The sequence below is a fragment of the Chaetodon auriga genome, chromosome 21 (genome assembly GCF_051107435.1).
Source record: "Chaetodon auriga isolate fChaAug3 chromosome 21, fChaAug3.hap1, whole genome shotgun sequence".
NCBI lineage: Eukaryota > Metazoa > Chordata > Actinopteri > Chaetodontiformes > Chaetodontidae > Chaetodon > Chaetodon auriga.
Genome location: NC_135094.1, coordinates 1,122,715 through 1,149,272, shown reverse-complemented (window position 1 = coordinate 1,149,272; position 26,558 = coordinate 1,122,715). Strand labels below are relative to the sequence as shown.

At 45.4% G+C, this 26,558-nt stretch overlaps 2 protein-coding genes across 2 annotated transcripts in view; one reads left to right on the top strand and one right to left on the bottom strand.

Moving 5' to 3' along the window:
- LOC143339683 (melanoma receptor tyrosine-protein kinase) overlaps window positions 1-25,849 on the top strand; it is a 31,109-nt gene extending 5,260 nt beyond the window's left edge. The window contains exons 2-27 of the mRNA XM_076761058.1: window positions 9,153-9,304; window positions 9,986-10,193; window positions 12,458-12,592; window positions 12,671-12,739; window positions 13,207-13,325; window positions 13,837-13,978; window positions 14,452-14,565; window positions 14,638-14,764; window positions 15,140-15,213; window positions 15,764-15,854; window positions 16,010-16,209; window positions 16,302-16,434; window positions 16,623-16,713; window positions 17,248-17,405; window positions 17,500-17,532; window positions 18,293-18,437; window positions 18,689-18,811; window positions 19,378-19,476; window positions 20,053-20,238; window positions 21,080-21,235; window positions 21,515-21,590; window positions 21,705-21,851; window positions 22,266-22,363; window positions 22,729-22,872; window positions 23,202-23,295; window positions 23,385-25,849. Coding sequence (XP_076617173.1) covers window positions 9,153-9,304; window positions 9,986-10,193; window positions 12,458-12,592; window positions 12,671-12,739; window positions 13,207-13,325; window positions 13,837-13,978; window positions 14,452-14,565; window positions 14,638-14,764; window positions 15,140-15,213; window positions 15,764-15,854; window positions 16,010-16,209; window positions 16,302-16,434; window positions 16,623-16,713; window positions 17,248-17,405; window positions 17,500-17,532; window positions 18,293-18,437; window positions 18,689-18,811; window positions 19,378-19,476; window positions 20,053-20,238; window positions 21,080-21,235; window positions 21,515-21,590; window positions 21,705-21,851; window positions 22,266-22,363; window positions 22,729-22,872; window positions 23,202-23,295; window positions 23,385-23,749 — 3,479 coding nt within the window. The 3' untranslated portion in view covers window positions 23,750-25,849. The remainder of the gene's footprint in view (window positions 1-9,152; window positions 9,305-9,985; window positions 10,194-12,457; window positions 12,593-12,670; window positions 12,740-13,206; window positions 13,326-13,836; window positions 13,979-14,451; window positions 14,566-14,637; window positions 14,765-15,139; window positions 15,214-15,763; window positions 15,855-16,009; window positions 16,210-16,301; window positions 16,435-16,622; window positions 16,714-17,247; window positions 17,406-17,499; window positions 17,533-18,292; window positions 18,438-18,688; window positions 18,812-19,377; window positions 19,477-20,052; window positions 20,239-21,079; window positions 21,236-21,514; window positions 21,591-21,704; window positions 21,852-22,265; window positions 22,364-22,728; window positions 22,873-23,201; window positions 23,296-23,384) is intronic.
- LOC143339681 (NLR family CARD domain-containing protein 3-like) overlaps window positions 1-26,558 on the bottom strand; it is a 371,505-nt gene that overhangs the window by 316,509 nt on the left and 28,438 nt on the right. The gene's annotated exons all lie outside the window — the stretch shown is intronic.

Here is a 26,558-nt window from a genome sequence, read left to right as displayed (position 1 = left end):
AGCCAAACTGGTGTTGGATGGAAAACAGCAGTTCTTGAAGCTGCAGGCTGCCTGAACTTCGTCTCTTTCAGTTGGACGTCTGAGACTGAAAGCAGATCCTGATCACACCGTCACTAATCTGTTTGTGCACTGAGAGCGTCCTGTTTTTTTACGTGCCTGAGGACAAATGTCCTTCTACACGAGCTTTTAAAAATGAACTGCCTCTGCTGATTTCGTCCTTTGGGTGGAGCGTTGATTCTTTTACCACAAGCACAAACGTGATTAACGTTGACAAAATGACTTGTATTAAATAGAGGTTCACTGCGATAGAATGTTTCAGGGTGTAGTTATGAGTTATTTCTTTTAATCGACTTACAGCAGCTTGTACAGCTGCGTAGAAGATGACAACCCCAGTTCTAACGTGAGCGCTCTGTTTTTCCAGCTGGTGGAGGCCAGTGAACACAACACGAGGCCTGTTTGAATCACTGAGTAAAATCTGAGATGTCGCCGGTGATTCAGAGGTCTGCAGCCCGCCTGAGCTCACATTCGAAATGTAAGCCTTAGATTTACACAGTGCATGAGGACAGGGCTTTCTGTGCCCTCAGCAGTGTCTGCAGGTTGCACAGCTCCTGTCAGGCTGCATGTGGCCTCTATGACCTCCACCAATCAGGGGGATCTCTTAGTCTCAGGTTATATTAAAGTCACAGTGGTGGCTGAGGTTATAACAGCCTGAGAAGAAGCTGGAAATGACTCAGGACAGTAAATCCCTCAGGTTTGTCTCTGCTGGAGTAGCCTGACAGCAATAATGTAGAAGCTTCAGCATCGTTCTGAGCTCCAGCTGCGATGGAGACGAGAGGACGTGTCCTCAGTCTGTCCCCAGATTATCCACAGTCAAAGAGGGAAAACAGACGGGCCTCAGTTCCTGGAATTTTCCTTCAACGGCAACAAAGTGAGAGAGAAGCAGCTTCAGTCAGAGAGACAAGCAGAGTCTCGCTCTGACCTGCACACAGCGCTGCAGGCAGGACACACACACACACACACACACACACACACACTCACACTCACACACACACGCAGATGCAGATTTTGTGAGTAGTTTTTGGTGGGAATATGTTTGTTCATGACTTCCCATTCAGCTTTTCTCCTGTCAGACGGGATCTTGCGTCTGCTCTCACAGCTGAGAGACGAAGAAAAGACGAACCCCACGTGAGACCTTTTTATTCACCAGTGAGCTGAAGAGCAGGACGAAGCCGAGAGAGGCAGCCTGAACCGACAAACGGACAGAAAACACGTCTGCTCTCTGTGATTTACACCCTGCAGAGCCTCATTTTGCTCCACTGAATCTCAGGCATCCACGACCATCATATGAAGAGACCGCACAGTTTATCAGTTTGATTGCTTTCAGGTTCTTACTGATCATTAAAAACAATATTTCAGTCGTGTTTCAATGATATCGGGTGGCCTTCAGGCGTTAACCGATGACTTGTGCGTGGAGGGTTCTGTTGTTCCTGCAGCGGGACACTGTGGAAACTGCAGAAACAGAATCTGATGATTTGCACAAAGACGACGTCTCACATGTTGAAACTGAAATTTCATTGTTTTCCTCGTTTAGATTCAGAATCTGATGCAGCAACGCGTTTGAGTAGCGCTGGTCAGGCTCGTGTTTCGCTCTCTTCTGTTCACAAAGCTGCTGTCATCCTGAAGGAGGAACGTTTTCTCGTTCAGGCTTGACGTGCGATTGAAGCTGCTCAGCAGGTCAGACTCCCCTTTGTCCTTTTGTACGTTTCATAATGCTCATAATGACATTTTCAGTGGGTGACCGTCAGTTTAGCGGTTGAACTCGAGCAGATTGTGCTTTGACGTCGGCCTTCCTGAAAAGACGTCGTCTATTGAGCAGCATGTTGCTTCAATACTTGAATATATGGTTCAGTGTTCATGGAGCCTTCTCAGATGTGCAGGTTAGCCATGAGATGCCCCCCCAGACCACCACCACCACCAGCTGGATGGTCCCGTTAATGACACTAAGTACTGCAGACAATGAAATCCCCAAACTCTCAGCAGAAATATTATTCTTAAACGTTTGCTGCATCAAATTCTGAATGAGGATATCATTTTGAAAAACGAAGAAATTTCTCAGTTTTAACGTTTGATGTCGTCTTTGTGCTATTTTCAATTAAACGAGGTTTCACAGTTTTGCAGATCATCACATTCTGTTGCTGTTAATGTTTTGCTCGGCGTCCTGTAGAAACGCTGTGAGGACGCACTTTAACCTGCACTAACTGATCTGTGTTCAGCAGACACGGACATGTCTTCACCTTTAAAGTCAGTGTGTTGGACTTGTTGGGAAGCTTGTTCCCACATCGAGCAGCTTCAGAGCAGCAGGATCCTGCAGGTTTTAAAGCGAAAGCAGTCGAAGTGAAACTGAAATGTGATTTTGTCGGCGGAGCTCAAACCTGCTGAGTGTGTGTGGGACAGGACGAGCATTTCTCAGCTGGACGAGACATTCCTGAACTCTGCGTGTGTGTGTGTGTGTGTGTGTGTGTGTGTGTGTGTGTGTGTGTGTGTGTGTTGTACGGAGACAAGGCCACTGTGTTCCTGTCGTTGCATTCGGTGTCTCGTCTCTGTCCACGGCTTCGGTCAAACAGGTCTGTGTAGAACCAGGTTCTGCCTGCAGGTTCAGGTCCGTTCAGGGTTCAAACAGCCTCTCGTGTGTCTGTCACGTCGTGTTTTCTGCCCGTTCAGATATATCAATAAAAACACTTAAGCGCAGTTTAAACCCGACGTTTTATGGAGTGTTTTCGCAGCAGATCGATCAAAAGCCCTCATTGATTTTGTGGGGTGAGTATTTGGATTTGGGCTGTGAGGTGGAGCTGCAGGCAAGGTGACTGCACTGAGCTCATTTCAGGCTTTAAACACAAGCTTTCATTGACTGATGCTTTTTCATTGATCTGAGCCGTTTAACCAATCAGTTCTTGTTTTTCCTTTTTCATGTTAGCAGCGACGTCTCTTTGTCTCTTTCTGCCTCATCAAACACTTGAATCTAACTCTGAATCACATCAACCCACAAACAGAATTCGTCATAAAACACAAGACAGAGTGAACCAGTGCAGTCACATTACGACCCTGAATGACGATGCTTTTATTTTGGTAATGAACTCACTGAGCTCCAATCAGCACCAACAAATCTCTCCTTGAATCTTTTATCGTCTTCAGTCTTTCTTATTAACAGAAAACTACATCTAATGATTCTTTTCATTCTGAATCAATCTGCTGATCATTTCCTCCATCAATCGATCGATCGATCGTTTGCTTTGGAAACGTTGTGAAAATAGTGAGAAATGTGTTCACAATGAGCCCAAAGTGACGCCTTCACCGTGTTTGTTTGGTCCAACCAACAGTCCAAAGCTCCACATGATTACACACACATTGAGATCATTGAGAGGAAAAGCAGCAAATCAAACATCTGAGAAGGTCAAACATCACAGGATTTGACAGCAGAGATCAATAAACCATTAAAACAACAGGTGATCTTTGATTTTCTGTCAGTCCACTGATTGATTGATATTTTCAATATAAACTGTTTCATTTATAGGAAAACATCAGATTTTCTAAACTCTTCGTGTGTTTTGATGGAAGAATCTTTAATCTGTAAAGTAACTGAAGCTGTCAGAAAAGAAAAGAGTCCATCACAGGACAAGTACTTCAAGAATGTACTTCAGCAGAGTGCTCGAGTAAAAGTACTTCTGTGGTGAAACCATCAACCGGTCATCTCATCTGTTTGAAGTCGGATCAATAACTGAGGCTGATCAGCGTCACAGCCGTGAGCTGCTGAAGCCTTCAGATCTGATGACGAGTTCCTGAATCCAGCTGCTTCAGTCTGTGTGGAAGGAGGCGCGTTGACTTTTGTTGTCATAACTTTTATTTGACAAACTTAACGTCCGATTCTTTAAGTTCCAGCTGAACCACGCAGACCTCCGCGGGGTCCAGAGCTCACGTAGGTTTGGTTGTTTTTTGGGTGAAGTCAGAGCAGGAATCCGTCCGGCTGAAGGCAGAAACTCTCCATCTTCTGCTCCGTTTTCTTCTCACTCTTTGATCTTTTATGAAGATTGATTTTGTCCTGCTGCTCTGTGAAGACGCCGCCGCCTCGCGGTCAAGACGCTGGCTGAGCTCTGTTTGTGCGCAGCTGCGACTGGACTTTCATTTAGAGCTTTTCTTCGCTCTCAGAGGGATTAGCCGCCCCGCCGAGGCTCTCGTAAATAAAGACGACAGGAGCAGAAAGAGAGAAAGTCTGTCCACAGCGTCTCAGTTCAGATGTTCAGAAAACGACTCGAGCGCGAGCTTCTCGACGGACAAACGTCATGACCGAGGCTCAGCCGACGTCATCGGCCGTTCAGTTTCACTCAGGAAGCAGAGGAGCTGCTGTCAGCTGGAGAAGTTCAAAGAGATTCTCATTTGTCTCAAATGTTGGTCCTCAAACACGGAGGGGCTGAGATGTTGTCTGCAGGCTGATGGCAGCCGGAGGTGGATGGTCCTTCAGTCCACAGCTCGCATATGACTGCTTTTCAAACAGAGTTTTTGTGCCTCAAACTAGTGAAGCACAGAGGGGAGACATCAGAAAAGCATATGAACAGTTTCTGTAACATTTTTGACAAAACCTGCACGATCCTGGTCCTGGCCCTGATCCTGGTCCTGGCCCTGATCCTGGTCCTGGTGCTCTTGACGCAGGATCAGGAAACCCTGCTGGACCTTTTGGATGAGCAACCAGCTCTGCAGGTCAGTTTGGAGGCTGATCTCAGGTCAGAGTTAGGCTGCAGTCAGTCAGGGTTCAGGCTCGGGTCTTCAGGCTGTAGGTATAGCGTGCGTCCATCAGGTCGTTCTCCAGGCTGCTGATTGGACGACGCAGGCCGTCAACAAGCGGACAGAAGGCCTCAGTGCAGACAAACAACATGTTGACTGACCGACGTTGTTACGCTGAACACTGACTGTGGTGTCGAAGAGCAGTCAGCAGCTCCTCACTCATTACAGCTAATTCAGCCCTGACACACACACACACACACACACACACACACACACACACATTCCTCCGAGACAGAGACGATGAAGAGCGTGACTGTTGCAATGGGAGGAAGAGGTGGAGAGTGTGTGGGTGCGGGCACAGGTTTGTGTCTTATCTCCACCTGCATCTGGCAGACGTTGTGAAACCGACAAATTCTTTTCTCTGTCTCTCCTGAGCTCTGATTGGCTGCTGCAGTGATTGTGATCTGCAGAAAAAACATTTGTCTCATTAAACCACCGACAGCAGCAGAATGAAAGTGAAGAGTTCTGATGAAGAGGACAGTTTATTTGTGTCTGAGCTGCAGTTTAAGAAGCGCTGCTGCTTCATTACAGGAGGCCTGAACTCCCCTCATGGTAATTAATATTCATATATTATTATTATTATAGAACAAGACCACAATGTGCTATCCAATCAAAACAAGACTTCTTCTTCTTCTTCTTCTTGACCCCTAACCCTGAGAGAGACAGACAGACAGACAGACAGACAGACAGACAGACAGACAGACAGACAGAGATGACCTGAAAACAAGTCAGTCTGACCCTGAAAGTTAGAACAGTTTGTCTAAACCAACACACACACACACACACACACACACACACACACACACACACACACACACACACACAGACACACAGTCTTGTTCCAGTTGGAGAATTTGGAATCTTTAAATTTCAGGAAAACAATGACAACAACAGTAAAGATTTACATGTCTCTCTTTCCTTTCCTTCCCTTTCTTCCCTTTTCTTTCTTTTCTTTCTGTCTTTCCTTTCCTTTTCCTTTCCTTTCTTTTCTTTCTTTCCTTTCCTTTCCTTTCCTTTTCTTTCCTTTCCTTTCTTTTCTTCCCTTTCCTTCTCTTTCCTTTCCTTTTCTTTCCTTTCTTTCCTATCCTTTTCTTTCCTGTCTTTCCTTTTCTTTCTTTCCTTTCTTTCCTTTCTTTTCCTTTCCTTTCCTTTCTTTCCTTTTCTTTCTTTCCTTTCCTTTCCTTTCCTTCCCTTTCCTTTCCTTGCTGTGTGCTCCAGCTGAGTCAGCAGGAACATGGAGGCAGAGGACAGATGGATAAAGAGGATTTGAACAATCCAGTTTCTTCACATCCGTCCTCTGTCGTCCTCCCTCTGATTCATTTGCGGTTTGTCTCTCTGAGCTCTAGCAGGGCGGCGTGACGATCGTGGGCGTGCATGTGCACGAACCTCAGCGTAAAACTCAGCTAGTGTCGATTGAAGCTGCCGGACGCAGTGAATGTGTGTGCTGACCGTTCTGTGTGTTAACCTCCGGAAGAGTTCGGAAACCTGATGGAAGAGCTGAAACACTGTGACGCTGTTCGATGAAACACTGCCATTTTCACCTCCCGTCAAAGCTTCCAGCTGCGTATCTCCTCAGCAGAGCTTGACTGTAACTCAGTACTTTGTGACGTGATGCAGTAATGTGATTACTTGTCTCAGGAACAGTAGTGTGCAGGGTTACAATGAGAAATTCAGCCATCACATTTCATTAATGGATTTTCAGCAGAAACAGTTTCTTCTTCTTCTTCTTCTTCTTCTTCTTCTTCTTCTTCTTCTCATTTTCTTCTTCTTCTCGTCTTCGTGTCCTCCTTGTATCCGTCCCTGACTGATGCACCTGCCACAGAGACATTTGCTGCATGATTAGTTCCACCCAGGAACACTGATGAATAACTGAATACAGCTTGTTTTCTCATTGCTGTGGTTACACAGGAGGAAGTTTTAGACTGAAAGGGATTTTTTGAAGCATGAACGTTGGCTTGTAGGAGGAGTCGTCCCTCAGCAGCTGTTGTGTGCGTCCACTTGTCTCTCTGTGGCGACTCTGAGTGAACGCTCAGGCAGAAATCCACTTTCCTCTCTGTTGACTTTAATCTCAGGCTGGAACTGAGCTGCTGAGAAGCGAGGTGGAGCCGATTGAATGACCAAAGATTGCAAAAGCATCTCTGCATTATCTTTGGCCTTCATAGGAAAACATGCACATGCTTCACTTCATACACACACACACACACACACACACACACACACACACACACACACACACACACACACACTTCTTTCATGTGCAGTGTGCCATACAACAGCCAAGGACGTCGTCCAAGAAACCATCTGACAGATCAGACCAGTTCCTGAATAAACAGTGTGTGTGTGTGTGTGTGTGTGTGTGTGTGTGTGTGTGTGTGTTCTTCTTAGCTGTTACATGATGCTGCACATAACGCTTCCCTTTAAATCTGCATATTCCTGGTTTGTATCTGGTGTTGATCAGCATGGCTGAGGCTCACAGCAGATTAAAGTGCTTTGAAGGTCTCACTCCCTCTCTGAGTCACAGCTCAGTCAAATCTGAACACACAGGCACGAAACAAGTGTTTTCAGCCTCAGCGCGACTTCCGCTTTCACAGGATATCTGTTTTATCTGCTGTGTTGTTAATAAACCTCCACAAATCCACTGAGTCATAGAAAAAGATGCTTGTTTTGGCTGCAGAACCTGCCTGAGACGTTTTCTTCAGCTGTCCATGAGGGCTCTGCTAACAGGAGCGATGTTAGCTTCTTTTAGCCATGACCAGCATCCTTCTCTAACCTTAACCACATAGTTATCATTATAACCACCACTGCAAAGGTCGACTGACATTCATCAAGTTATGATTTTAACCCAGACTGTGAATTTTTCTTAAGAATGAAAGAAAGAAAGTTTTAGAGGCTTTAAATTTTAATGTTGTAAATCCTTTTCAAGTGTTAATCTGGAAGCATTCAGTCCTGGTTGATTTGGTGACACCACAGGAAATACAGTTGAATTCTGGGGTCGTATTCATAAAGAAATCAGGACGTAATCGACCTTTTCCATCATTCTGAGGTTATGCTGCAGACAGCAGGGAGCAGTGTTCAGACTGAACTCTTAAAAAAAAAAAAAAACTGGATGAAGATGGTGTGTGTGTGTGTGTGTGTGTGTGTGTGTGTGTGTGTGTGTGTGTGTGTGTGTGTTTGTGTGTGTGTGTGTGTGTGTGTGTGTGTGTGTGTGTCCAGATGTGGACCGCTACCCCTGAGGCTCTGGCCAATGGGCTGCCCTCAAAGTGAGCCATCAGCCAATCCCAGCGAGGCAGAGCTCGGTGCAGGCTGCAGCTGTGTTGTCTTTGTGACATCACAGTGGGGAGCCGGCCAATGGGAATGCAGCCAGAGACACACATTGAGAGAAACAAGTTCAGACCAAAGTCATCATCAGTTTATGAAATAATTATCTCCATTTTTCATCCATGAAATGATGTTGCTTTCTGCCGTATGCCCAGTATTTGGCCTCATGGGGGCGCTCTGTGGCGGTGGAGCCTCTGATCCGAGGTGTTCTCAGTCATCTGTGTTATGTTGTTGCTTTAAATCGCTCAGTGTGTTCTCTGCTGAATGGGATCAGGTGTGGAGGACGAACCTGCAGGACAGGTGAAATAACTCAGCTGCAGGCTGTCAGTCAGGGCGCCGCGGGCCGTTTGTACGCTCGCTGACGTCGCTGCAGAAGCCCGGAGGGAGTGCGACTCTCCTCCTCGTATCTTCTGATTCTTTTTAAATCCTCCCCGCAGACACTCCCCTTCCTGCGAAGAGTCTCAGAGGTTGTGCAGGAAGTTGCTCCCTCCTATGAAGGGAGCCTGTAGGGCTTCATTCCGCACTCTGAGGAGGAATTGATGTGTCAGATGTTTCCTGCAGCTGCCGTTCAACTCGTTTTTCTTTCGAATGTTCTCACACCTGCACACTCCTTCTTTAAATACTTTGTGTGATGACCTCTTATCTTAACATCACCTGCTGCCTCATTTACCTGAACGCCAACACTGATCCTCACTGGGTCAAACACCTGACACTTCAGTGTAATTACATTATCCAGAGCATGAAAACAGGGTGTCAGATACCAGCGGAGGAGTAACAAAGTACAGTTATTTAGGCTTTGTGTTTAAATACACTTTTGAGGTACTTGTACTATTCCTTCACCACATCCATCTGACAGATACAGTTTCTAGTTTCATGACATTACAGGCGCATTTAATTATGGGATGTTCTGAAGTTTGTGTGCAGACAGACACATAACTGTGGTCATACACTGCGGCCCTGACCTCAGTCGTGTCTGTCTGTCTCATGTCTCTCGTCAGTGTGTCAGGGAATGAGTAACCAGCTGACGTTGTTGGGGACTCGCGATAATCACTATGACAACATGGTGAGGATGTACTCCAACTGCTCCGTGGTCCTGGAGAACCTGGAGATCACCTACACCCAGGAGCACCACGACCTGTCCTTCCTCCAGGTCAGTTTCCAGTCCTGGATTCGTTGTGGTTTTCAGAGCAGCCTGGTAGCATCAGTTTCTCAGCCTCAGCTTGAATATTTTTGTGTATCAATGGTGAATTTTTTTTGGTGTCAAACACACTTTGATTATTTCTAAATCATCCATCACTTTTTATATTGATCACCTTCTTTCCAGGCACTTAGTCGTCTTTCTTTCTGTCAGAGTGACATTTCCCTCCTGTTGTGCTGAAGATGTGATCAGGAAGCTTTTTCAGAACTCTCTTTATGTTGCGTTTGAGGACCCTCTGACATCTGAGAACTGATGGTCATCTGCCAAACAGTATTGAAGAGCTCTGTTGGCAGAAAACTCAAACCCAGAAGAGAAGAATAAGCAAACATCGATGCTATGAAAAGAATCGTGTTTGCTGTTAAGCAGGTCAGAGCGCCCTTCATCACATCAGCAGAGAGCTCAAAACAGACGCTCATCACAGCTGCGTGTGCAGGAAACGACACACACAGGAACTAATTTCAAAGAGCTTCCTGAACTCAATCAGTGATTGATGCCAACAATCAGTTGATGAAGATTTGTTTTAAAATGAAACAACACAGCCCACATTTTTTTCAGCCGCCTTTTCGAACTGCTCAGAATCCCTGAAAGCAAACGTTGATGATGTTGTTTAATGATCATCTCCTCTTTCTTCAGTCCATCCAGGAAGTCGGCGGCTACGTTCTGATCGCCATGAACGAGGCCGCAGTCATCCCATTGGTCAATCTGAAGCTGATCCGAGGTCAGAACATCTACGAGAGCCAGTTCGCTCTGCTGGTGATGTCGAACTACATCAAGAACTACTCGTCTGCAACTCTCAACTACACCGGCGGACTGAGACAGCTGCAGCTCAGCAGTCTGACGGGTAAACATAAACACACACACATGAATGGGTACTTCAAGGGGGCCTGGGAATGTCCTGTCGTCAGGGGGCCTGAGAGTTTCCAGCACATATACCATCCTGGGCTGAGTCTGGCTGCTCGGAGAGCTTGAAGTACAGTATGAGCAGCAGTTTGAGGTCACAGAGGAGTAACTGCACCTGACTGTCATTTTAAAGCAACATCATTTTCTTTCTTTTGTCAGAGTCTACCGCTGTATTTTAAGATGTCTGTCAGATGAGCATAATGTGTTGTAAAGAAACGAAAACACCTTTACTATAAAAGTCATTCATCTTTGAAAAATATTAAACCCCCTCATCTCGCTGGACTTGATGCATGTGACCGTGGGCATGTTGGCCTTTAGCTGTCGACCTTCTGTATTCTTCATACTCTTATTTTTCCCTGAACTATTTACTGCTCATTGTTTTCTGCTTCATTTCACTTTACGAGCTGCTGAGAAGTGTCATTGATGTTGCCTCACTCATTGTGCTGGCAGCAGGCCGGGCGGGTGGAGTCAGCACGCCATTTAAAAATCCTCTGTCAACACCAGATTGTGCTCTGGCAGCAGGAAATAGACCGCACCCATACGAGCTCTGGCTGATGACGTGGTTGATTTACTGCGGATGCATCCTGAAAGCTGTCAGAGTGATATCCAGCAGCATTAAGTGGACTTAAAGTCAGCTCCGTGTTGGCCCAAAGAAGATGCGTCTGTTGTTTTGCAGCTCTGCATTTGAAGCTCTGGCTGTTGGAGGACGTGTAGAAACTGGAATTATGGTTTTGACAATGTGTGATGTCATTTGGTTCAATTTCAGAAAAGAAGTATTGATGATATGAACACACAATAGTTCCTCTTGTACATTTATTCCTTTACTTAATTCCTTTAAAGTAAACTATGACAACTTAGCTGCTTGTTTCTGACCTTGATCAGCATGAGACATTTGACTTTGACTTCATGACTTGAGAACTGATGCTGACTTCTGGACTTTGGAATCATTTAACATTTGGAACCTGGAACTTTTCATGTGACTGAGTCTTTGGTACTGGTTCTCAATGGTACCTTGTTTTTGATACTTTACTCTCTCCGTAATAACAGAAATGTAATTTCATTTGTAAAAAAGTCTAAAACTTTTCAATTTCAACATTCATAACATTGCGGAACGTTTTACAAGCAACATTAAACCCTCTCACCAGGACCTACCTCGCCTCCCACTCCCATCCTTGCAACCTGCAGTCCGTCACTATGACATAGCGTGATGATGTCGGTACCACAGTGCTGGCATACTGTAAAATTTCCCCATATATAGTGTGCAATCCATATACTATTGGTTTAAGTTCAAAATAAAAAATCTTTCTGTGTGCTAAATAGCATGTTGGTAAGGAGTTTTGGTTACAGCCAGTGGCCCAGTGGCTAACGCTAGCAAAAATGGTCAGCTAATGTCAACCAAGACAGTAAAAAAGCTCCGTTATGTCCAACAACAACTTATCCAACTATCTAATTAATTACCTGAAGGTGTTGATGAAGTTGTCGATGCTTCCTTCCAGCTCCGTCACACCAACCTTATACAATAACTAAGCTGGAAATTCAAACCAATATGGCGCCATTCACTGCCTCCTGGAGGGAAGAGCTGTAGCAATTTCAAGCATAGCCATCATGCTAGCTTGCCAACCATTGGCAACACGCAAATAATTCTGCAATTTGTCTGCAGTCATCTCTGTTCCACTCGTGATTATTCTGCCAGCTACTTGTTTAAACTCGAGGACGTCCAGTTCCTGGAGCCTCCAGTACACGACTGACCAGCGATCACTGGAGGAAACACACAGCTGTTTTACTGCATAGTGTCAATCATGTGAGTTTGATTGGTCAACCTTTGGTAACAGCTTCCTCAATGTTAATATTCCAGTTCCTCGCCTAGCAAACCAAATTCTACCACATGCCGAGAGTTCCTGATCAATACACTACCAGTATGACTACAGGGAAACTGAACTGAGGTGATTTACAACCAAACATCCTCTTCCTACCAATCCAAAGCTCCTGTGCTTTGTTGGTGTGCAACACACACCAAGAAGGATGACTGTGGACTTAAATTCTTCGACTTTAGATCTTAACTCCATGTCTTAAGACTTGAACTCATTGACTCGGACCTGGACCCTCACATATGACTGGAATACATTGACTTGACTTGATAAATAATTTCTTGAGCTCCATAAACTTTGTCATTCATTATGTGTCTCCATCATCTTCCCCTCACAGAGATCCTGAAGGGAGGAGTAAAGATGACCCACAATCCCTTGCTGTGTAACACTGAGACCATCCAGTGGTGGGACCTCGTGGACAAAGCCAGCAATCCCAGCATGCTTTTCAAAGTGGACACCTTCGCACGGACATGTATGTTGAAAAACGATGGTTACCTCATTAAGTTGAGTCATGAGGTTTTACTGAATATTAATGTGTGTGTGTTTCCAGGTCAGAAGTGTGACCCGGGGTGTGTTAACGGTTCATGTTGGGCAGCAGGACCGGATCACTGCCAGAGATGTAAACACACACCTTTTTCTCATTGTCTACCTGGTGTATATTACCTTTCTCCACCTTTTCTCCTCTGTTCCATCCACTCTCTCCTTCCTTCTATCTCTATCTGTTAAATTAGTTCTGAACGCTGAATGGGCTGAGAGTGAACAGGCAGGTAACAAGCAGACACAAGGTATGAACCTGAGGCGAGTCAGGATTGCAGGAAAGCAGACAAAACTCAAAAAGCAGGAACTGGAGCCTCACTATGCACCACGTGGAGCAGAGGATTTGATGAATACTGGATGTAGAGCTAGTGCTTAAATACTGTGCCAGCAGGTGGGTCTTGATTGCATGATTAGCAGCAGGTGTGATCAGGAGAGAGACAGACAGACAGACGACACGTGGACAAAATTAACAAATAAACATTCATATCGTTCATGCTGATGAGCTGCACTGCAAAAATGTACTGAACTGTCTCTGTGTGTCTCTCTTAGTCACCAAGTTGCAGTGTGCGGAGCAGTGCAGCAGAAGGTGTCGGGGTCCAAAACCCATCGACTGCTGTAATGAACACTGTGCTGCTGGCTGCACTGGACCTCGAGCCACAGACTGCCTGGTCAGTGTCTGCATGTTTGTGTGTGTCAGTACTGTCGTCCAGTACAGCTCGACCACGGTCTGACACAGTACCGTTTCCTAGTTCTTAGTCGTCACAAATGTCTGGAACAAGAAACATTTTGAAGGTAACTTAAATAAATATGGGATCTTGACACTTACCTGTGTCTGAGTCCGACATCCAGGAAGTCCCTTTTCAAGAAAGCTAAGTTTTCAGTCAAGTCCAAAGTCAAGTCAGGTTCCATTCAAGATTGGCCAGTCCCTTATTAAGGCAGGTAAGTCCCAATGCAGTCTAATCACTTGGTCTAATTCAGACCAAATTAATTTCACTTTCTCTTCACTCAGCCATGCATTCTGTCTCTTTTCTTCTTTCAAATATAAATTTCCCATGTAGCAGTAAATGTCTGTTTTTTAGTTACGTTTCACTTGTTATCCTCTATTCTAGCTCTTAAAAGGCTACATTTACACACACTGAGGACACCGTCTTTCTCTTGGTCTCTCTTCTTCTTCTTCAGGCCTGCAGGGACTTTAATGATGACGGGACCTGTAAAGATACTTGTCCTCCTCCGACAGTCTATGACCCCAAAACCCACCAGGTGGTCAACAATCCCAACGCCAAGTTCACCTTTGGGGCGACCTGCGTCAAGGCCTGCCCACGTATGGACTTTAAAGCCCCTTTTTAATAGAGATCAACACAGTAATCCATTCTGAACAGATATATTCAATTAATAATCACATCATCAAGTCCTGCTAGTGTCCCCCACAGGCTACAGTGTTCATTACAGCCAAAGAATTTGTGGCAGTTAAAACGAAACTTCATGCTTCTACTGCACATGTTTTAAAGCAACGTCAAGCCTTTAGTGTCTCCAGAGGGAGCTCTGTGAAGTCTGATAAATGTCCTCAAGTGATGTCACTTTACTAGAAGTTTGAAACTGAAACAAATCTGTTGGTGTGGATTCAGAAAGAAGTGAGTTGAGCAGACCTCTGTAGCTGCTGCTCAGCTCTGCTGCAGGTCGAGGCTCCATAATACATTAGCTGCTGCTAGCATAACTCACCTGAATGCAGCAGTGTACTTTCTTACATTTAGGTAGAAATTAATACAATCCTGCTTTGTTTTTAATTACATATAGATAACTACGTGGTGACAGGTGGATCGTGTGTCCGCACCTGCAGCGCTGGAATGTACGAGGTGGAGGAGAACGGAGTCCAACGCTGCAAACCCTGTGATGGACCCTGTCCAAAAGGTAGAGAGAGACACTGAGAGACAGACCTGAATGCTCAACAAATAACCTGACTGAGTCTTTCTCTTCCTCCAGTCTGTGACGGAGTCGGGGTTGGTGCACTGATCAAGACCATGGCCATCAACGCCTCCAACATCGAATCCTTTAGAAACTGCACTAAGATCAATGGGGACGTCTCCCTCATTGAAACCTCCTTTACTGGGTGAGATCCTCTTCACTGCCTCACTACATGAGCTGCTCACAGGTTTAATGACATTTTCAGGTGTCCTGGTTACTTTGGACAAACCACAAAGATCTTTGTGAACTGTTTTCACTGCAATTTCCTTCCATCTTCAAGTCAGAAGTCTGACAAAATGTTGAAGCAGTGCTTCCGCTCATTTAGGTTGACCTCAACTTTGAGACCAGGTCTACCTGCATGAACTGTTGATGGTACTTGAACTTCTGTCTGCAGCTGCTTCAGCTTGATGTCTGAAACATAACTTTTAACTTTCTGATGTGAAGTGAAGGAAAAGGGCAACTTTTGTGATCAATGACATCAACACTTGAACTATTGGTTTCTTTTCATTGGCTCCTCCAGGGATGTGCACTATAAAATCCCGCCCATGGACCCGGCGAAACTGGAGTATTTCAGGACAGTGAAGGAAATCACAGGTAGGTCAAAGGTCATCAATGCTTCTCTACTGTAGTAACCCCTGAAGTCCACCGGGTGTGTTCTGTTCACGTCCACGTCCTATGTGTGCAATGCCACTGGCCACGTTCCATCTCCGTTTCAGAAGCGTCCTAGTAGCCCTGCTCTGTGGAGAATACGCACCAAGTCCATTTTTGACGGATCAGTCTGCACAGAGCGGACAGAGGAGGACATAAAGTCACACACAGATGTAGAGAATCTGGTAAACTCTCAAAATAAAAAAGCCTGTACCGACTCCCAATTGTATGTCAACAATTAACACAATTTAAACAGACAACAAAAGAGATCATTACCCATCATAAAAGTGCAAATATGAAAGAAACATTATGATGAAAAGGGTTTTCTTGATTTTGTAACGATGATGGAAAACGTGTTCTGACTGTGGGGAAAGTTTCACATACAGCAGATGGTTGACCTTATCAAACACCAGGTATGTGTGTGTGTGTGTGTGTGTGTGTGTGTGTGTGTGTGTGTGTGTGTGTCTGTGTGTCTGTGTGTGTGTGTGTCCTCCAGGTTTCTTGCTGATCCAGTCCTGGCCGGAGAATCTGACCTCTCTGTCAGTGTTTGAGAACCTGGAGATCATCAGAGGAAGAACAACACACTTGTGAGTCACTTGATAAATACGTTGTTGGTGAATGACCTCAGTGGTCAGAATGATGATCAGATTAACAGTGAGGTTAATCTGATCATCACAGTCAGTCCAACTCTTCGTTGGACTTGAATTCTAAGTGTTCCTTATATTTAATATTTCCTGTCTAGACAGCACAGTTTGGCGGTGGTGAAGGCAAAGCACCTCCGCTGGCTGGGTCTGCGCTCTCTGAAGGAGGTGAGTGCCGGCCGGGTGTTGTTAAAGGAAAATCCTCAGCTCTGCTACACCCAGGCTGACCAGTGGACCCGCCTCTTTAGATCCACCGAACAGATCATCAGCATGCCCAACAACGCCCCCCCTGACGTCTGTGGTGAGTTCCTGCATGTGTGCCGGGGTCATCACCACCATCACTGTTTAGTAAAGTGAATGAAACGAGAAAACCTTCCTGTCTCCTTCACACAGAACAACAGAATCGAACCTGTGACGCAGAGTGTTCAGATGAGGGCTGCTGGGGTCCAGGTCCCACCATGTGCGTCTCCTGTCGGCATTTCAACCGCAGGGGGCGCTGTGTGTCGCACTGTAACCTGCTGCAGGGGTGAGACAGACCTTTGAATTCTGCTATTTGAAACAGGCTAATATTAGAGACAGGCTGTAATTCTTATTTAACAGCTGCTTTTATTCGACAGGTTACCTCATATGTTTATGAATCTTTGATCTGACTGTTGTGTCCTCTGAGGGCTTCCGTCCTGTCTGCTGACCTTTCTCTTTATTCTTTTTCTGCAGTGAGCCCAGAGAGGTCCAGGTGAACAGCAGCTGTGTGGAGTGTCACCCGGAGTGTCTGCTGAAGGCCGACATCCCGACCTGCCATGGACCGGTCAGTCCACCTTCTGGGACAATACTGTCTGCTGGGCTTCATTTCTGGTGTACAAATATTACTATGTGCAGTAACAAATGGTTTAAGACTGTCAGAGCAATTTAGCTGCCCTCAGTCACAAGATTAAATATGAAAAAAAAAATCATATATATATTTATATATAAGATCGATAGTCCATTTAGTGTCACCCATGTCTTCTAATTAGTAATAATTAGCAAGTAGTTAAATCAACAAATTTTAAAAGCAAAGTTAAAACAGAAAAAAGTTGGAAGTTAGAAGAAGGAACTGATCAAGTATCAAGAAACAAAATGTCACCGAATTGAATCCGTAAAATAATGAAAAATAATATTTCATAGGATGTTTTGTATTGCTTGTTTTTTAAAAACATTTAAAGAAACAAAACATCTGATCAGATCCAGTTGAGCCGTGCACTCAAAATTCTCAGGTATCATCTTTAACAACTGATCATATTTTGTGTAAATTACTTCTGAACATATCTTACTGCCTCCACTCCTCCTCCGTCCCCACCTGCAGGGTCCAGACCAGTGTTCCCAGTGCGCCCACTTTAAAGACGGTCCCCACTGCGTGCCGCACTGCCCCCACGGTGTGCTGGGAGACGGAGACACGCTGATCTGGAAATACCCCGACGGGACCGGCCAGTGCCAGTCCTGCCACCAGAACTGCACCCAGGGGTGAGACACGCGTTGCTGATTGGTCATTCAGAGCTGACTGACAGAAAAGTGGCTCAAACTTGAATGAAGGTGTTTTGTGTCTCTGTGCCTGCAGGTGTTCAGGTCCTGGACTGTCTGGATGCATGGGGTAAAACTACATGTCTGTATGTGTGCGTTTGTGTTCAGCTCAGCATCTCACTCTTATGTTTATGAAGCAGATTCATAACATCACAGGATAAGTAATCTTTGCACACAGCTGAAACATCGTGCAGATACTTCAGTTCTCGCCTCCTCGAAGGATTTCACGTGTTTCCGTTGACTTTGTCTGCAGTCACACTGCCTCTAAAGTTTGCCTGATGTTCTGTCTGAGCACACGGTAACAGGAGTGTGCAATGGGATGGGAGTCAACAGAAATGACTTCTGACTCCATGTTTAAATGGAAATGTACTTGAATTACAGCAGCTGAAGGGCAGCTGAGGTGGATTGTACCTCAGCATGCTGAAATTATAACTTAGCATGCTAAATTTGAATAAGAGTCAGCATACCAACACTGAATGTGAGTCAATGGGAATTCTACCTAGTAGTAAATGTTAGTCAGTACAAATTTTACCTTTAAATTTGAAAGGAGTGTCATTTCAACATGAAGTCTTCCCTTGCATAGTACATTTCACTAGTTTCTATATGCTCAATTTTGGTGGAAGATAATGGTAATTCCTATTGCTCAATGCTAAATTTGTATGTTTCAATGGGAGTCAATGGTAATTTTGCCAGAGCATGTCAAACTCAAGTCTGTTTTGTATTCTACAGCAGAAGTATGTGGAAATACTTTACGTGCCAAATTTAATGAACAGCTATGGTGACAAATGTAAATGCCCGTGAAACGTCCTGCATTCTGTCTGTCCTCACAGTGCTGCCAACCACTCCACATTGGCGGTGGCCATCGTTGGTGGGCTCTTGATTGCTGTCATCGTGTCATTGGTTATCTTTGTGTTGCTACGGCGACGACAAATCAGGAGGAAGAGGACCCTGCGCCGCCTGCTGCAAGAGAGAGAGGTGGGAGAGGGAGCGCTCATTTCATTAATAAAAACTGTGAAATATACTCAGTAACAACTTTTCTTCTCATAATGGAGACGAGTTTTGTTGACTAAATTTGACTGAAACTCACATGGACTTTTGATGAGAGGACTGAAGATGAAAATGGCTACCAAAATCAAAACTATACAGGACACAAAAATACTTAAATCCTGTATACATGTGATGTTATTTGGGATTCAAATGAAGTATTTAACGTGTGTGTGCTGTAGCTGGTGGAGCCGTTGACTCCAAGCGGTGAAGCTCCTAACCAGGCGCTGCTGAGGATCCTGAAGGAGACGGAGTTTAAGAAAATCAGGGTGCTCGGCTCCGGAGCCTTTGGGACGGTCTTCAAGGTGAGAGGTTTAGATTCTCCACGTTCGCGGCTGTAGGGATGGAACTCACTGTCAGGCCACTTTGTTTCAGAATGAAATGTCTCAACAACAGCTGGATTGATTGCCATGATTTTGTACATTCACGCTCCCCTGAATCTTACCCACTACTGACTTATCCTCTGAGTTTCCATGTAGCACCATCATCAGGTCGACATTTTAAATTAGTCAATGCTTTGATTATCACCTGCAAAACCTGCAAAAATAAAGACACTAAACTAAAACAACTAAAAGTTGGACTGCAGCATGTTAAAGTTGTCATTGTGCGCTTGTTAGCTTGCTGATGTTAGCATTTAACTCAAAGCACCGGAGCGTTTAAGTACAGCTTCACACAGCTTCCACGACTGAAACTGACAGATTGTCAGTTCTCTGTTTCATCCCATTTCACTTCCCTTTGTGTCAGATCAGACACCGATAAGTGTATAACTTCTAATCTTATTATCATTTAGGTTGTCGGGTTTTATTTTTAACACATTTAAAGTTTGTATCCCCGCTGCTGTTACTGTATTGAATATAATGAATGTTATTAGGGTCTGTGGATCCCTGAAGGAGAGAACGTGAGAATCCCTGTGGCCATCAAAGTCCTCCGAGAGGCCACATCTCCCAAAGCCAACAAAGAAATCCTCGATGTAAGACTTCTTCTTCTTCTGTGATTCCTCTCTTTCATCTCCTCGTTCCTTCCAGAGTCATTAGAACAAATCTGACTGGGGGCCGACGGGGTACCCGGCGGGGCCACTAAGTGCTTCTTCTTCTTATTTCATTTTTCTCCTCCCACAGAGTCACGTCATTGCTGATTTTCCGTGACCAGTATTTATGCATTGAAGTATTTTTTTCTCTAGAATTACGAAGTGATGCTCTCAGACAACTCAGTCTTTGTCTTTCATTTTGGACATAGAACAGTTTGATTTTGATCTGGCGCTGAGATACATGGAAGTCTCCCTGCCTTCCACATGTGAGAAACTAGTAATTTGAGGGCCTAAATAATTAATGAGTGTGAGCACAATAAGTCATTTAAGGGTGGAAATCACTAAATGAATGCACAAAGTAAGAATGTTGAAGAACAATTCGCTGAAAGTCGTCTCTACCAGGCTGTGTACAGTCAGGCTTTCCTCATCCTGCAGTTATTCTCGGGATGTTCGTTGGTGACTGCAGACTTTGTGGCCTTTTTTAAATGGTACTGAGTTGGTATTTGTGTGTGAGTGTAGGAGGCCTATGTGATGGCCAGCGTGGATCACCCTCACGTGTGTCGTCTGCTGGGGATCTGCCTGACGTCGTCGGTACAGCTGGTGACTCAGCTGATGCAGTATGGCTGTTTGCTGGACTACGTCCGACACCACAGGGACCACGTCGGGGCTCAGTGGCTGCTGAACTGGTGTGTCCAGATCGCCAAGGTGAGCCCACATAAACTGTGTCTGTCACTGTGAATAAATCATTGATGCAGATCTTCCACAAACCAGCAACCCCGCGTTCATGAGCTCACGTCTCAGTTTATATTGGTTGAAGAAGAAGAAAATCTCTGCCTGAGGCATCAGCCCCGTCTGAGCTCGCTCTAAGCCTGCAGAGGCCTATTAGCTTGAACTCAGCAGGAAACAGTGTCGGTGTGTTGTAGTGGTGTTAATCTATGAGGCAACTGTTTTAAGTCTCATTTGGATCTTAAAGTGCTGGGAAAATCACAGACAACAAGGTCATGAGCTCAGTGTAAAGTCTGCATGTTGTTCTGCAGCATTAAGCTGCTGGTTTACTCCATCGGAGCCGCTTGTCAGACAGTCGAAGAGCTTCAGGAGCCCGGGAAACAAAAGAAGTTCATTTCTACAGCAAAGCATGTAAATGAGGTAAAATAATACATGAAATAAATCAGCCGGTTTTAAAAGGTGTGACTTTATCTGACGTTTAAAAGAAAATAGAGAAGCAGCGACACAGGCTCGACGGTTTAGAGGACATGACCACGAATCCACAGTGAAAATCTTGATCAGAACTGTGAGAGGAGCGTCTTTCTGCTAACCTCAGTGTTTGTCTTTGCACGTACGGAGCTGTGAAGTCAGACGTGTCCTCGGGCCACCGTCGATCAATCATGTGACTGACATCACATGTTAGCATCTATCAGATTAGCAGAAACATTTCTTTAATTCTTCCATTTTCAGACTGATCTGAAAAACTCAGAGATTCACTTTAAAGCAGCCAGTTCACAGACTGACGGAGCTCCCTGTGGTCCGTCCGTCCGTCTGTCTGCAGGGTATGAACTACCTGGAGGAGCGTCACCTGGTGCATCGAGACCTGGCAGCGAGGAACGTCCTGGTGAAAACTCCTAACCACGTCAAGATCACCGACTTCGGCCTGGCCAAGCTGCTGACGGCTGACGAGAAGGAATACCACGCTGACGGGGGAAAGGTGTGTTTGTTATTGTGAATCTGACTCCTGAGCTCCATAACTCCTCCTGGAGAGGAACTGTGGCCAGAACATTTCCCACTAATGCTGAGAAGACATAGCAGGAAATACTGGTTTTATGTCCAGATACATAATGAATGGATACAGGCTTTTGAGTTGCTGGATGGTGGACTTTTTCCTTTCTTGGTGGAGCTACAGGTCTAGCACTCCCCCGCTGCTTCCAGTCGCTGTGCTAAGCTAGGCTAAAGTCAATTTATGTTTGCCCCTCTCTGCACTCTGTAGGTCCCCATCAAGTGGATGGCCCTGGAGTCGATCCTCCAGTGGACGTACACACATCAGAGTGACGTCTGGAGCTACGGTGAGTCAAACCCCCCCCCCACCCCGATCACACTTGTCTTATTTTGAACTTTCGTTGATGCGACTTCACCAACCAGTCAGTCGGTTTCAGCAGTGAATGGTCTGTGGTCTGCAGGAGTCACGGTGTGGGAGCTGATGACGTTTGGCTCCAAACCGTACGATGGCATCCCGGCCAGCGAGATCGCTTCGGTGCTGGAGAGAGGAGACCGGCTTCCCCAGCCCCCCATCTGCACCATAGACGTCTACATGATCATGGTCAAATGTAAGAGCCGAGCACACGACACAACAAGAAACAAGACACTCACACACCTGGACACTGACACACACCTGGACACCGACAGACACCTGGACACTGACACACACCTGGACACTGACACACACCTGGACAAAAAGACACACCTGGACACTAACACACACCCTGACACTAACACACACCTGGACACTGACACACACCCTGACACTAACACACACCTGGACACTGACACACACCTGGACACTAACACACACCTGGACACTGACAGACACCTGGACACTGACACACACCTGGACACTGACAGACACCTGGACACTGACACACACCTGGACACTGACACACACCTGGACACTAACACACACCTGGACACTGACAGACACCTGGTAGTCCAGCTGAGGAAATATTTCCTCTCTCTCTCTCCAGGTTGGATGATCGACCCGTCCAGTCGTCCCGGGTTTAGAGAGCTGATAGCTGAGTTCTCAAAAATGGCCAGAGATCCGTCCAGATACCTGGTCATACAGGTACACTGAGTGTGTGTGAGAGCGAGCGACGTCTTCAGCTCGGGAACATTATGGTTGATTAGAGCTTTGCTCCTACTTTGGTAGTTTAGTCCATCACTTCCATCACTGTTCCAAGTGAACAGCTGAGGCCTGAGAACGCTGTGACGTCCTGAGGTCAGGACGGTTTTGCTGAGTCATGATTTGTTGTGACTTGTTAACAGCAGGTGGAGCCTTTTGGTTTTCAGTTTTCAGGTCAACCTTGAGCTTGTTGGTCAAAACGATCAGATTTTAGTGTTGGTGATTAACCCAGCAGTATTAAAAGCAGTCATAAAACAGTCCTGAATCCAGTATTGGTGCTGATCCTGATCTGATCTGATCTCTGGCAGGGTGACCTTCCCAGTCCGACAGACAGCAGGTTTTACTCTCGCCTGCTGAGCTCAGACGACATGGAGGACGTGGTTGATGCCGATGAATACCTGCTGCCTTATAAAGGACTGGGTAACCATGACAACCGTCCCTGCAACGCCACGGTACACACACTGCTCCCTCACCTTCAGCTCTGAGTCACCTGAGTCAGGAAGCCTTTAAACCTGCGGAAGCTGATGTGTTTTGGCCTCATGTTGTTTCTCTGTGCGTGTCTCAGTTTTCAGTTTAAAACATATTTGTGTTGCTGAAGCAAGAGATCAGAAATCGTGGCTAAAAGGAAAAGAAACAATAAATGAAAACTGAAGGCACGAGAAGTAAACAATGACCATTGAAGCGACTCAACATACATCTTACGTACCTTTTCTTTGTGTGTTATTTCCAGGTAAAACTTTCAGTCTGTAAATGAATTTTACCGTCTTTTGTTTGATCTCAGAATGGTCGTCCAGTCAGAGAGAACAGCATCGCTCTGCGTTACATCACTGATCCAACTCACAGCTCACTGGATAAAGAAGACTTCAGCGGCCACGGTACACACCAGTGGGGATTATTAACAGGATGAGTAGAGAAATCAGAGTAAATGAACACATGAATCATCTTCAGTTTGTCTCTCTTTCAGAGTACATGAACCAGAGTTTGAGTGAAACCAGCCAGAGCAGCAGGATGTCGGAGGTTTTGAATCCCAACTACGAGGACCTGAGCCTGGGCTGGGGTGCTACCTCGCTCCCCTCCCCGCTGGAGGATCTAAAGCCTTTCCCCAAAGTTTCTGAGGGACCAGAATACCTGAACACCCTCCAAAGCTCGCTCCCCCTGGCCACCAGCGACAGCCTGGACAACCCGGACTACCAGGCCAACTTCCTGCCGCAGGCCACGCCGTCCACCGGCGATGCCACCGCTTTAACGGGGAACGGTCTGTTCCTCCCGGCAGCAGAGAACCTGGAGTATCTGGGTCTGGGTGCTGCACTGCACGCTCCCGTCCGCTAGGGGGCAGCAGCATTCAGTCACTTCAGATGTTGATGTAGGCCACAAACACTATTTAATTTAACTGTTTTTGTTGTATGTTCGTCTTCTGCTACACTGGAACACAGCTCAGACAGACGTTACTGAGGAAGAGGAGCACCAGACTGTTTTCCAAGGATTCAAACTCACAAACCGGATGTTTCCTTGAACTTTGTAGTGGTTTTATGAACTTGTTTGATGTCTCACGATGAAAACAGGCAGACGTTTCTCAACGCAAACACTCCGTTTCACCACAGCAGTGACTTCAGCTGATCCGTCCTTCTGGGAGCGACGCTGCAGGATGATCCAGACGCCAGCAGCTTGATGGATACATGGACAAATTCTTCAAGACACAAAAACACATTGATCTCTACCTCATTTTTCATTTTTTCTTCCACTTCATCTTTCCTCTGCAACCCTCCCTCGTCAGCGTTTGCATGAATGAGTTCCTCAACTCTAAAAGCTGGAGACAAAACTGGGACTTAAACACTGAGACATTTAAAAATGTGCAGAAGGAAATTGGATTCGCCAAAGAAAAACTGGAGATGTTTGATCGGTATTTTGTCATGCAGTCTTGATAATAAAAGCCGTGAGGGGACGGTAAAAACCGAGATGGATCACTGCTCCAGCAGTGGCGCCCCCAGCTGGTGGAGTGATGACTGTAGCTCATATCAAAGGCACTTCAATCCATTTAGCTTTATGGGCGATATATAAACATTTAATAATTGGTTTCTCACACTATAATGTAGTGACAGATATAAGACCTTTCTAAGTGTTTATTAATACTCTGTACTTGTCAACAGCTGAAACGTCTCCTGTAATGGATGTTGTATATTATTAGATCTGTCTCTGACTGCGTTCATGATGTGGTGATGCAGCACCTCCACCTCCGTCCACAGGAGGAGGTCCAGCTGTGAACACACTCAGAAACACTCTAACAGCTACTTCACAGCCTGTTATAAACCATCATTACGTGTTATTGTGCTGCTTGTAAATGCTAAATAGGAGAAATGAAAGTGTTGCCATTTATGCTTTATTCAGGTTCAGTGCGAAACGTTTTGTGCTATCTAACATATCACTCGTCCCTGCTGTCTCTCCAAAACCAGGTCTTATCAACAGGCAGAGGCTTAAATCTTAAACTGAAAGGAGCCGTCGTGCTCACAGAGGAGGACAGCGACGTTGGACTCTTCGGCTCCACGTGAAGACTTCTTGAAACTTTTCTTTTCACTTTGAAAATTTCTGCTCAGTTTGTGGTTTGTTTCCATCCACAGACTCGGATGGACGGTTTGTGTTGAATGAATAATCTGCCTGTTTTTATGGTAAATTCACATTTGAGAACAGGTGACGTTTGTGAAGTCGGTAAAACCTTCCGTCATCGTCTGACTGGAAACACGCGACTTCAGTTTCGACTTCTCGTTTCACATGTGAAGCAGCTGTGATGAATTGTGTAAAAAGTGTTTTATTCTGCCTGAAGATTGAGCCAAACTCTCTGAATGATCACTGCTTCTTACTGTGTGTCACTGCTGTCAGTGGAGATGATGATGATTCTTCAGGTCCTGGAGGACATTCGTCGTTCAGGTGGAGGACGAGGGAGTCTCCGCTCTGATGAAGACTTTCTGTATGTTGAAACGTCTTATAAAAGCTTTGTAAGTGTTTCCTCCACATCCTGTGTTCATATTGAGTTTTTAAACATGTTGTTATGACACAAAAGGTGAATTTTTCTCATGGCTTTGTTGATACTGACAAATGTTTGGGGATACTGGATGAAAACCATGTGATCAGCACTGGAGTCTGACCAAAGTCTGAGCAAGAAGAATCCAAAGAAGCATGCAGCATTCGTCCAGTCAGTTCTGTGGATGAAGAAAGGCTCCAAATGTGACGGAACAGAAAACTCTGGAGACCAACAGCAGGTGGAGCTGATCCTCCAGCCGCTGCCATCAAACCACCACAGAAGAAGAGACGTCATTGAAGAGCTGCAGTCAAAGGTCAAGTGATGGAAACATGATGGAGTTCAGACATTTCTGTCAGCTTCATGTATCAGAGATGTTCACAAGTCTTTTTTTTTGCAAGTCCAAGTCAAGTCTCAAGTCTTTGGTCACGAGTCCAAGTCAAGTCTCAAGTCTCCAAAAAATAAATGTCTCATGTCTCTTCTTGTTTTAATGAGCCTTCTATCATCTGCTGCTATTCGGTCTACTAAGAATACTGCACAGCTAAATCTGAGAAATTCAAAGCATCTACTGTATTATCATCCCTCCTTTATCTATTAGCATAAAGTATCAGTGCTGATTAGTTGTTTGTTATATGATCTCTTTAAACAGGGTTCTGCAGTGCAATATGAAGAGAACACACACTGAATGATGTCCTTTAAAGCAGACTGTATTCCTCCATCATCAACATACAGGTACATCATATCTGCCCCCTGTTGTGCATAAGAAGAACAAAAATAATGAAAATGTTCCCGCTCACCCAGTCAGAGGCATCGTAGGCACTGAAGGAACGGAGATGAATAATGTTACTCAATAAACGTCACGTTAACGTCGCTCCATGCAAATAAGTGTGACATCAAACTAACATTCACTGTTCAAATATTCAGTCACAAAGCTGGTAGCACGCTAAGCTAAACACAGCTGGTGCTGAGCTGAACATGTTTGCTAACCGTGCTAATGTGACTGATCAGGTGAGTTTTCAGGTGTCTGATAAAGTTTGATGTGGTTGATCAGCGTCCTTCATCTTCGTACCGCAGACTCTGCAGTCAGCGCTTCTGTTGTTGGTGCCGTGTGTCACCTGAGGTACT